The sequence below is a fragment of the Hibiscus syriacus genome, unplaced genomic scaffold, assembly GCF_006381635.1.
Source record: "Hibiscus syriacus cultivar Baekdansim isolate YM2019G1 unplaced genomic scaffold, ASM638163v2 tig00000340_pilon, whole genome shotgun sequence".
Classification (NCBI taxonomy): domain Eukaryota; kingdom Viridiplantae; phylum Streptophyta; class Magnoliopsida; order Malvales; family Malvaceae; genus Hibiscus; species Hibiscus syriacus.
Window position 1 is genome coordinate 572,726 of NW_024061783.1, and position 11,907 is coordinate 584,632.

At 30.8% G+C, this 11,907-nt stretch overlaps 1 protein-coding gene and 1 long non-coding RNA gene across 2 annotated transcripts; one reads left to right on the forward strand and one right to left on the reverse strand.

Moving 5' to 3' along the window:
- The first annotated feature begins 980 nt into the window (after positions 1-980).
- LOC120200740 (monoacylglycerol lipase-like) lies at positions 981-3,240 on the forward strand. Its single transcript, XM_039201504.1, has 7 exons — positions 981-1,436; positions 1,760-1,798; positions 1,892-1,962; positions 2,041-2,105; positions 2,323-2,412; positions 2,541-2,633; positions 2,775-3,240. Exons 1-7 carry the CDS (start codon positions 1,042-1,044, stop codon positions 3,186-3,188), a joined length of 1,167 nt encoding a protein of 388 aa, XP_039057435.1. The 5' UTR covers positions 981-1,041; the 3' UTR covers positions 3,189-3,240.
- LOC120200760 lies at positions 2,316-2,608 on the reverse strand. The gene is made up of 2 exons (XR_005523597.1): positions 2,478-2,608; positions 2,316-2,421 (listed from the first exon to the last, which is right to left on the reverse strand). It is a non-coding gene; the product is annotated as an uncharacterized LOC120200760 (long non-coding RNA).
- Positions 3,241-11,907: the final 8,667 nt, after the last annotated feature.

The following is an 11,907-nucleotide window of genomic DNA, read 5'->3' on the forward strand; positions in this document are numbered from 1 at the left end:
ACGCGCCAATATAGAATTCATGGGAATTATTATTATTTTTTACTAATCTCGGGTAAGTAAAATATAATATATGTTTAAAGATAATTATAACATTTTAACATTGAACACTCATATACTTGACGTCTATGATATTCGAACTCGAATCTTAAAATATAATAACAATTTCTTTACTACGGATGTAACTTGATTTGTGGGAATTAAATTAAACGTTAATTATACTTAATTAAAAATAAATGTCAAAGATTCCTTCAAATTGCTGACAAAATTTCTCCTCGAATTATTCGCGCTAACTATAAGCCATTCAAACTCGAATGGCTCGAAGCTTAGTTAGCAAGCTGTCTACGCGAATTATTGAATTCCGTGAGCCTGAACTTTTTTAGGGATAAACTACGTATATAGTACCTAATCTATAAATTTTGATTTCGTTTAGTACCTTAACTTTCAATTTCTTCAAATCATACCTAAAGTGTAATTTCTGTTTCATTTTAGTATGTTGTTTAAAAATTAAAGTTTTTTAGTACCTAAACTACCATTTTTGACCTGTTTTAGTACCCAAAATTTTATTTTATTTTCACAATTTAACGTTACATTTTGAACGGGCACTAAAATGAAAAATTTGAAGTTTAGGTATGGTTTTGAAAAAATTGAAAGTTTAGGTGCTAAAACGGACTAAAAGTAATAATGTAGGTGCTTAACGTGTAATTTTCCATGTTTTATTTCTATAACATTTACACTTTCCATATTCAAACAAAGAAGAGCACGCGCCACATCAGCACCGTTACAGTGCATAGAAAATCAAAAATGATATCCATAGCTCAATCGCACACGTCCACGTCACATACTGCAGTTAATTTCCGGTCTTTTTCCTTGTCTGAAAACCACACCCGCGTGCTATAAATATCTCAACTGAATTCCGAAATTATCGTCTTATTTACTTTCTGTCTTCTCCTTCATTTCATATACGTAATACTAATTTCCATAATATCAATTGTTAAAAATCTTTAATTTTATTTGTTTAATTTATTTATTGCCTTCTCTGCCATGTCAACGGCGGGGGAGATGGAGCAATTGACATCGGGAGCGAGCAATCGCATAATCCCGATCATAAGAACGCTAAGAACACCGCTCGTTTTCCTTCAATCAGCAATCTTGTACCTCCTCCTCCTCCTCTTCCCTCGTCGCCGCCATCGTCAGACGGCGGTTGAAGATGCGGTCGAGGCGCCTCAATTGCCGGATAAAACCGCGAGGCGGAGGTCTGTATGGAGGCGGGAAGAGGAGGACACCATGACAAGGAGAGCCTTAGCAGAGGGGTGGGACATGGGGTTCCAAAACGACAACGGAGAGATTAGGTGTCGTTGGAGCACGTCCCTGTTTCTTGGGGTTCGAAGAAACGCCTTGTTTTGCCGCTCCTGGCTCCCCGCCGTCGATGAATTGAAGTAAAACATTTAATTTTCTTCACTCGCAGTTTATTTTGAGTTTTAGAGATAGTTTTGTGTAATGACTAATGCGAATGATTCTTTGCTTTCTTTAGCAATGAAAATTCTTCTGGATTGATATGCAATAATAGTATATATAATACAAATACGTAATCTTGACTATAGCATGTTAGAGAGTTTGATGTGTTTTAAGTAACGTCTCTATCACTATTTAGAGAATCGAATTGGCTCGAATCCAAATATGATGAGATTTTAATATGACACCGAGAGTCTGTTGCGTTATAGTTTCTTGTACTAATTCTTCATTATATTTGCTTTTCTAGGAGAATTTTGATCATCATACATGGTCTGAATGAGCACAGGTAAAACATTAGTCGATTAATTGACCCTATTAACATCTGGTTTTCCTTTTAAGAATCTCATATTCTGTTTCATGGGGGGATGCTCATTTACAGTGGAAGATATGCTAAATTTGCAAAACAACTAACTTCTTGCCACTATGGTGTATATGCTATGGACTGGATAGGTACATAATTTGACACTAGTGTTGTTTATTCCATTTCTTTTCCTTTGATTTGTAGTAATGAAGTAAATTTCTATATAGGCCATGGTGGCAGTGATGGATTGCATGGATACGTTCCTTCACTTGATCATGTTGTTGCAGATACAGTAAGTTCTCCTTGGGGTTCTGGTTCTCCTTTTATTCTGCACTTGAGATCTATTCGCAATGGATAATAAACCTATATTGCTCAAAATTTTCATTTCTCTTAGAAATACATCAACAACCTTTGAAAAGTCTAATTATACCTGTGTACGATATATATTTGTATCTGACATTCACTTCTGAATCGGAGTAGTATGGTAAACTATGCTTCCTTTTTTTCAGGGGTTTTTCTTGGAAAAGATAAAAGCAGAGAACCCAGGTGTACCTTGCTTCCTTTTTGGTCACTCAACTGGTGGAGCTGTGGTTTTAAAGGTAGTGTATCTATATATTAGTTTTAAGTAACTAATTTATGTTTGGAAATGAGACTTGCTTGACACGTCCATTAGTCGTCGTCCTTAAGATACTTTGAACTGCTGAGTTAATAAGGTTCAAAATTGCAGGCAGCTTCATATCCACATATTGAAGAAATGGTGGAGGGAATTGTGCTGACATCTCCAGCTTTGCGTGTTAGGCCAGCACACCCAATCGTTAAGGTGAGTTGCTACTTCTTGTTATTTGTTTATAATTTAGGCCGGACTCATAGTCGAGATGTTTGAGTTTCTTTAGTTTTGTATAACCCTTTTCTATTGAATGATGTTACTGTATATAGTCATGGTATTTGGTAACATATGCAGGCTGTTGCTCCCCTATTTTCTCTGGTTGTTCCCAAGCTCCAGTTCAAAGGTGCAAACAAGAGGGGTATCCCGGTCTCGAGGGACCCCGCGGCACTATTGGCCAAGTACTCCGATCCCTTGGTCTACACCGGTCCTATAAGGGTCCGAACGGGGCACGAAATACTATGTATTTCGTCGCACTTGACGCGAAACTTCAAGTCTGTTACCGTCCCGTTCTTTGTTCTGCATGGAACCGCGGACAAAGTCACCGATCCACTCGCCTCCCAGGATTTATACAACGAGGCAGCCTCTAAGTTCAAAGACATAAGGCTCTACGATGGCTTCTTACATGACCTTCTGTTTGAGCCGGAATGTGAGGAGATAGGGCAGGACATAATCGACTGGATGGAGAAGAGATTAGATGCTGGAGATTAAAAGATTGATTTTAATCATCTTGCAGGATAGATTTAAGTTTTTTTATTTTTTTTTCAATTTTTTTGAAAGCACCTGTAGATGCTTTTATAAAGTTAAGGGTTTAATCTGTAACCATATGCTGATATTATATATATATATATATATATATATATATGGTGGTTTGTGTTTAAGATTTCTTCATTCTATATCAGTCACAGATTTAGAAATTTATAAGTGGGAGTTTAAAATTTTAATTTTCTTTTCTTAAATAATAGGATGCAAAAATTTTATTTTTTCCATTTTTTTAAATATATTATACTATATTTTTTTTAAATAATGGAATATACTTGACTCGTGGGGGTTTAGTGCATCCGCCCCTATTCTATACTTGTATTTGTGATGGTACTTGCTTCCCATTGATGAGGGAAGAAGAAATCATTGTTTGATTTGTTATTGCAAGTATCACTAGTTACGATAATTTAATTTGAATTCGATGGGTTTTAATCTGATCTAATTCGATGAGGTTTTAATTTTTAAAAATAAATTTGGGGTTGGACTATTGTTTTAAGGTGTGGGCTTGGGTCTGGTTGGGGTAAAAGGTTAAAAAATTTCGACCTGATGATACTCGAGGATAATAATGTAATTTTTATAAAAAAATATTATTTTTTATTAAAAAATCCGAACAGTGATAAGTTGTTCTGAGAAGATGAACAACATACTTCTAAACTAATCGTATTAAATAGTAATTGTAGGAGATTAAAGTATTACTACGTTAAACATTTAAATATATTTTCATCGATTTTGAGAAAAACCAATTTTTGGAGAAATAGGAGTGAAATGAGAATACTTTAATATTAATCTTGTCCACGGCATAATTATTTTTTATTTAGTTCAAATATGAATTATCATAATTTAAAATTCAATAATAAAAGTGATACAAACGCTAAGACTCAATGGTACCTAAACTATTTTATCTTTTATTTACTTCAAAGATGAATTATCATAATTTAATTGTATAATAAACATATTTAAATTTTAAAATAAAAATTCATGAGTATCATAAAATTTATAAATATTCGAACCACTAATATTATATAGGGTAAAATACACAAATGGTCCCCCGACTTTAGGGTACTACTTTATTAAATCACTTGACTATTAAAAGTTACAAAATGGTCATTCAACTATAGAATGTTATTTTGTAAGTCATTCGACTATTAAAAGTTGCAAAATGATCACCCGACTATCTAGTATGTTCTAAACTCATCCATTTTTATTAAAAATTGGCAGTTATCTAAGTTAGACATTAACATGATGACCGGGATACAATAATCGTTTGAGATTCTGAGATCATATTTTATCATATCACCGTTAGCAGGTTAATGTTTAGCTCAGAAGACCATCAATTTTTTAACGAAAAAGACTAGTTTGAAACATAATGAATAGTCGGGTGACCATTTTGTAACTTTTAATAATAGAGGAACTCAACAAAGCAACACTCTATAGTCAGAGGACCATTTTGTAACTTTTAATAGTTGAGGGACTTAATAAAATAGTACCCTATAGTTGATGACCATTTGTGTACTTTACCCTATTATATAATTATAGTATGAATTTTGACAAAATTTTAAATTTATGTACATATTATATTATAATTATGGTTATATTACCATGGACCACATGGCGTGAAAGTTTGAATTATATCCTCTGTTTTGAAAACTGGACCGGACCGGTCGGTTCAACCGGTTCAATCGAGAACTGTTGCTTAATCCGATTCAATTTAAATCGGTTGAACCGCTATTAGTGAACCGGCCAGAACCGCTGAACCGTTCGAACCGAACCGACTGAAAACTAGAAAAAACTGAGAAAAACCGGGATTTTTGTTTTTTTTTTTTAAAAATTAAACCAAACAACGTCGTTTGTTAAACGAGCCAAGTCGAACTCGAGTATTGCTGAGTTCGACTCGAACTTGAAAACTTTAAAAGTAAGCTCAACTCAACTCAAACTCACAAGCTAAAAATTATCAAGTTCAACTCAAACTCAAAATATAATATTGAAACTTGAACTCAAAAAGGCTTGAACTCAAAAAAAAAATTAGAAGCTCGATTGAAGCCTAAAATTCGAGCTTGATTGAAGTGAAAGAATAGTTCACTCAATGCTCACCAAAAGGCTCTATGATTTTGAATGCCAAATTATCTCTATTATTTATAGAAGTTAGTTGTGATGCGCTTCTATGTTTCTTAGCAATGTGAGATTGTTTTGTTCTCATATTTTTACTCTTTAGACTTTTGGGATGCTCTTCTATGTTTCTTACCCATGTGGGATTGTTTTTTTAAAAAAAATAAACCAAACAATATCATTTTGTTATGATTTTTTTAATCCCAAATTTATTTTTTAATTATAATTATATAATTATATTTATTATTTAATATGTTTTACCTTAAATATTATGTTGTAGTTAATTTGAATCATTTTGTTTCATATTTATTTTATGGTTTTTAACTTATATATGTTATGACTTGCTTTGAATATGACTTGTGATATAAAAAATTATTTTTTATTAAATATTTTTGGTATTTTTATTTAATTTTTTAAATAATTATGACGTCGGCCGGTTCTTCCGACCGGTCGGACCGATTCGACCGGTTGAACCGGTTCGACCGGTAGCATGACCGGTTCGCTAACCGATCCGGTTCTGAAAACCATGATTATATCCCAAACTTCTCTTTTCTAAGAATTTTGTTTTATTTAATTTTAAAGCTAAAAAATAATTAAAAAAAGGGTAAAGTATAGTAATGGTCACTGAACATTTCTGAAACTTGCATTTAGGTCCCCCAACATTTAAAACTTGCAATACAGTCCCCCAACATTTATTCCATTTGCAATATGGTCCCCCAACTTAAACCACAGTTAGAAAATTAGGATAAATTATATAAACGGTCATTGAACTTTTCAGTCACTTGAATTTCGGTCCCCCAACTTTTAAAACTTGCAAAACAGTCATCAATTTCATTCTAAACCCCAATTTCCAAAGTAATTCAATTTTATTCTAAACCCTAAATTCTAAAATACTTCAATTAAATTCTAAAATACTTCAATTTAAGGTAATATAGGCTTGAAGAAAGAGTTCAAGGCACAGACACAACGAATAAAAATATATTTATATAAATGTATATTTATATTTAGATGTATAAATAAAAATATATTCATATATTAATGTATGAATCATTTATATTTTTGAATATTTTATTTTTAATAAGAAATTAAAATTATTAATTATATTAGAAATACTCAACTTAAGATTATATATATAATCATGAATTATAAATATGAAAAATATAATTATTAAATTTAGTTTAAAAATATATAAATCTTAAATTTATTCTTTTAAAATATTGTATCAACTAATATTTAAAAAATATTAAATCTATCAAACAATTTATCAAATATAATATTTTTTTATTGTAAAAATATAATATTTTCCCATCATTTATTGCTTTCAAATTTTTTGCCGAAGTTCAAATCTCATTATTTCCATTTTACATTATATTTTTTTTTGGCATTGGTCATACTATTAGTATATGTATTATTGTATATCTCTTAACACAAACGATGGTGTTAGCTTAATGGCTCCACCCTATATCTTTCATTTGCGTGACTCAGGTTTGAGTTTGCCCAAGACCCAAATTTTACTTCTTTGTAACTTAATTTTCTTCTAATTAGGAGGTGACATGTGTCACCAATAACACATATCATGATCATGTGTTAACACATGTCAGATCCTGATTAAATGATTAATTTATTAAATTTTATTTAATTTAGGACCAAATTGATAGCATATATAAATAATTAGGTGGTAACACGTGTCACCAATGACACGTGTCATGATCATGTGCTAACACATGTAAGATCCTAATTAAATGATTAATTTATTAAATTTTATTTAATTTAGGACCAAATTGATTATATAAATAATAAAGACTGAATGTATAATAATGTCAATTCCTTTTAACTGCCACATCATCATTTTTATCAATTAGTAATGACTAGTGGCTTAGTTGAAACAGTTAAATAATTATGTGGTATGATTGATAAATTTAAAAGATCGATGACAAAAGTAAAAAGGGCTAGATAGTTAAGTTGTCAACCGAGTAGTTTACACTTTTATTTATACGTCAAAATAACATTTTATAAATTTAAAATTTGAATTATTTTCAACCTCTTTTATATCCTAACTACTTTTTTTAATTAAAAAATTTCTTCAACAGATAAGAATTATACTATTATATTTATATAAAAAATACGTATCACATGAAATAAGATGAAATTAAATAATAATAACTTTGACATAATTGAATTTAATTTAAGTATTTTGGAATTTAGGGTTTAGAATAAAATTGAATTACTTTGGAAATTGGGGTTTAGAATGAAATTGATGATTGTTTTGCAAGTTTTAAAAGTTGGGGGACCTAAATTCAAGTGACTGAAAAGTTTAATGACCATTTATATAATTTATCCTAATTTTCTAACTGTGGTTTAAGTTGGGGGACCATATTGCAAACGGAATAAATGTTGGGGGACTGTATTGCAAGTTTTAAATGTTGGGGGACCTAAATGCAAGCTTCTGAAATGTTCAGTGACCATTACTATACTTTACCCTTTAAAAAAAGCCTAATTAACGGGAATTAAGTGCCGTTGCCCAAACTAAAATCGAACCTAAATAATTGGACCACAAACTTGACTTGGCCATGGACAAGTGGCCGTTGCATGTGAGAGACCTAGGCCTACCATTTAACTTGAGAAATTTGCTCCATTATATTTGCAATCAGTTAATATGGACCGTCCAATAGTTGGGTGAAAAATAAATCACTTTACTAACAACCAGATATTAAAAAATATAGGATAAAGTACATAAATGACCCTCGATTATGGGATATTATTTTGTTAAGTCCATCGACAATTAAAAATTACAAAATGATCATTCGACTATAGAGTGTTGCTTTGTTGAGTCCCTTGACTATTAAAAGTTACAAAATGGTCACCCAACTATTTATTATGTTCTAAACTTTTCCTTTTTCGTTAAAATTGATGGTAATCGACAGAACCAAACCTAATATTTAAAAAAGACAATCTTATAAAATTAAGTAAATCGAAATTCTAATAAGAGAAAATATGATCTCATAATCTCAAACAAGTATCATATCTCAGTCATCATACAACCGTCCAGCTTAGACAACCACCAATCTTTTAACGAAAAAAGATGACTTTAGAACATAATGAATCGTCAGAGGATCATTTTGTAACTTTTAATACTTCAGGGACTTAATAAAGCAACATTCTATATTCGAATGATCATTTTGTAACTTTCAATAGTTGATGGACTTAATAAATAGTCCCTATAGTCAAGGGACCATTTTGTGTACTTTACCCAAAAAATATAAACATTATTTTTATAATTACACCCACAATTACGACGATTATAGGATTCAGATCTAATAAATTATGATCGAACTTTCTTTTATTAGAATTCTGATCTGACTTAATTTTATAAGGTTGTCTTTTTTTTAAATATTAGGTTTTTTCAATCGAACCGAGTTTAGGGTGAATGATCCCTGATCTGACCTCAGAAAATAGTATAACTACTTTTATATTTAAGGATTATTACAATAATACGTTGTTCTCTATATTATTCAATTAAGTCTATGTTTTACCTAATAAAATTTACATATGAGTTTTTTTAAAACCTTGCAAAATAAATCAAGACCCCATTGATTTAAACCTTAAATCATAACCCTAAATTTAAAATGATTTTAGAAATTATAAATTTATGCAAGAAAAATACTATTTACTACAAAGTAATATCCTCACCAAAATAATGCAGCCATTATCAAGACCCACCCTAACTTAATGATGATGATAGAGAATCAACCCCAATTTTACATGGATAAAGCAAGTACAACAAGCATGCTTGTATATAATTCTATGCTATAATTATTTTTTTATTAACCTGATGTAAGTACAAGGCGATATCTGTTTAAAGATAACTCTAAACTATTTAACATTGAACACTCACACCCCTAGCGTTTTTGGTGCTCGAACCTGAAACCTCAAAGAATAACAACAATTCCTTTACTATAGAGGTCACTTGATCGGTTCGTAAACCATCCATTTTCTTCATTTTTGACTTCTTTTTTCTTTTCATCTCCCACTTGGAAGGGAGTATTATTTGCTAATCCTCATCACTAAATAACTCACTTAAATTAGGCCATAGGATTCTAGCTTGTGTAATCATTATGAAACCCAATAATTAATAAAATAAATAAAAGATAAAGAAATTCTTTGAAATATATGTATTTTTAAATTGCACCCCATTGTGTAATGTAATGGATAAAGTGGGTTTACACCTTACTTTAACAATGATTTTAATACTTAACGAATCGCCCATATATTTCCTTTTTTCTTTCTTCCAACACTTTCCCACTATATCAGTCGGTCCATGGAATTAGCTTTCAATCTTTGCTCCCCCCCCCCCTCTCGAACTTATCTTAAAACGAACACCTAATTTTCAAAATATTAGCATTAAACAGATGACATTTAACACTTAAATTGTAATATTTATTATTCGAATCAGAAGACCGATCGAACATATAATGTTATATTCGAATAACGGAATCGTAACTGGATTGATCAGGAGGTCAAAATATACATTTACCATGCATTTTAGACTCATAACTAGGTGTTTAGGGACTATTTTGATCAAATCAAATGACATATAGGTTAGGGAAAGAATACAAGCAAAGTGCATGCACCAAAGAAGTTTTGGCAAAATTGTTATTGGATTATGTAGTTCAAGATGTGTAATTTACGTTATAACATTAACGTGATTAAAGTTAGGGTAAATCATGCATTTAGTATCGGAACTATCAGTTTTGGTCTATTTTATTACATAAACTTTCAATTTTTTCAAAACCATACACAATGTTTAGTTTTGTTTCATTTTAGTATCCCGCTGTTAAAAAGTTAAGGCGTTTATTACCTAAACTATCAATTTTGGTCCTTTTAGTACCCAAACTTTCAATTTTTTGTTCAAAATTTAACGTTAAATTTTAAACAAAGGCACTAAAATGAAACAAAAACTAAACTTTATGTATTATTTTTAAAAAATTAAAAGTTTAGATACTAAATGTGTAATTTACCCTTAAACTTAACTATAAATGAATGGGAAAGAATTCTCAAATAACCATTTGATGGTAAAATTTTAAGATATTAATTATAAATTTATCTTTGTGGTTTGAGTTGGAGTTTAGATTTGTAATATAATTTCTAATTATTGAATTTTAAATATGAAAAAAATATTAAACTCATTTTTATTTTAAATCTTGCATTAATTATAATTTTAAATATATATATCGCTAGAGGTTTTGGTGGTTAAGGGATATTGTTATCCCTAGAAGTATTGGGATCAAACACGATATCGACAACGATATTTGAGTGTTTATCCTCAAATGATTGAAATTCTTTCAAACAGATAATACTTTGTAATCATTATATATATATATTCAATTATAAATAAACTATTAGATTTAGCTTGGTTATTTAGGTAGTCTTATACTCTCCCACAAGTCTAAGTTTGAGTCCTTATTTGGTATTCTTTTTACCATCAATGATAATATAAATATATAATATTATAATATTATAATTCATATATTGAATTGATAGAATATATAAGTGATGAGTATATATATATATATATGGTACAAAAAAGTTTATGTCAGGGTTAACTCTCCTAGTTTAGGGTTAGGACATACTTAAGATCCAATTGAGATTTATATAGAAATTTACAGATTGCTCATTAAGAGTAACAATAATAGAATTCGAATTTGATCTTACGAATTTTAATTTTTGAATTCCAACCATTTGTACCAATACTCGTTAGTGACAAAATTATATATATATAATATCTGAATTATATCATAATTCAGATATTAAATTAATAGAATATATAAATAGTGAATACACGACAACCGTAGCATCAATCTCTTCGTCAATATTACCGAGAAGATACTAACAAATATCATAAATCTTAGCGTAAATTTCCATGTAAGCAATATGATTACAGGTAAGATTCTTATCATCATTCCCCTCTCATTGGCACCCATGATGGTGAAATGATAAGTAAAAAACAGTATACACCCAGTTGGTCAATTCTATCAAAATCAAACCCCCTTTCAGTAGTGGAAGAAAAAGAAAAAAACTTTTAAATAAAATATTCCAAGCTCTCAAGGTTGAAGACAAAGGAACATAATCATACACAGGAAAACCAATACAAAAGCAAAGGCAGAGTAATCATAACACACAGCACCGAAACAAACAACACTCATCAACTTTTCTTCAATAAATATTAACCCTAATCTATGATCTCTTCTCCAACAACAAAGAGAAGAAGAAGAAAAAAGAAAAACCCTAATTTTGCCTCTAGATATGGAGCCAAGCCCACCCTTTATAACCAAGAAGCTATCCAACATGATACGTAAAGGCTTCTCAAAGGGCAAGCTCGTGCTCGACGACCTTCATTTCTTAATGCAACGCGGGAAGGTCGTGGGGAAAGAAGCCTTAAACGAGGCCTCGTTGAGTTGCCGGTCGAGAAACGTGCACCTTTCGTTCGTGTCACCGATGGAGTACGAGTTCAGCTGCCGGACTAGTCCGTCGCATCAACCCTACGCCCCCCCTGCATCGTCAG

Bases quoted from the DNA above. Each gene is read 5' to 3' on its own strand.
- LOC120200740 (XM_039201504.1), top strand. From the start codon at position 1,042: ATGTCAACGGCGGGGGAGATGGAGCAATTGACATCGGGAGCGAGCAAT. The intron at 1,437-1,759 runs GTAAAACATTTA...TTGCTTTTCTAG, and splicing joins CCCGCCGTCGATGAATTGAA to GAGAATTTTGATCATCATAC. The intron at 2,106-2,322 runs GTAAGTTCTCCT...CCTTTTTTTCAG, and splicing joins ATCATGTTGTTGCAGATACA to GGGTTTTTCTTGGAAAAGAT.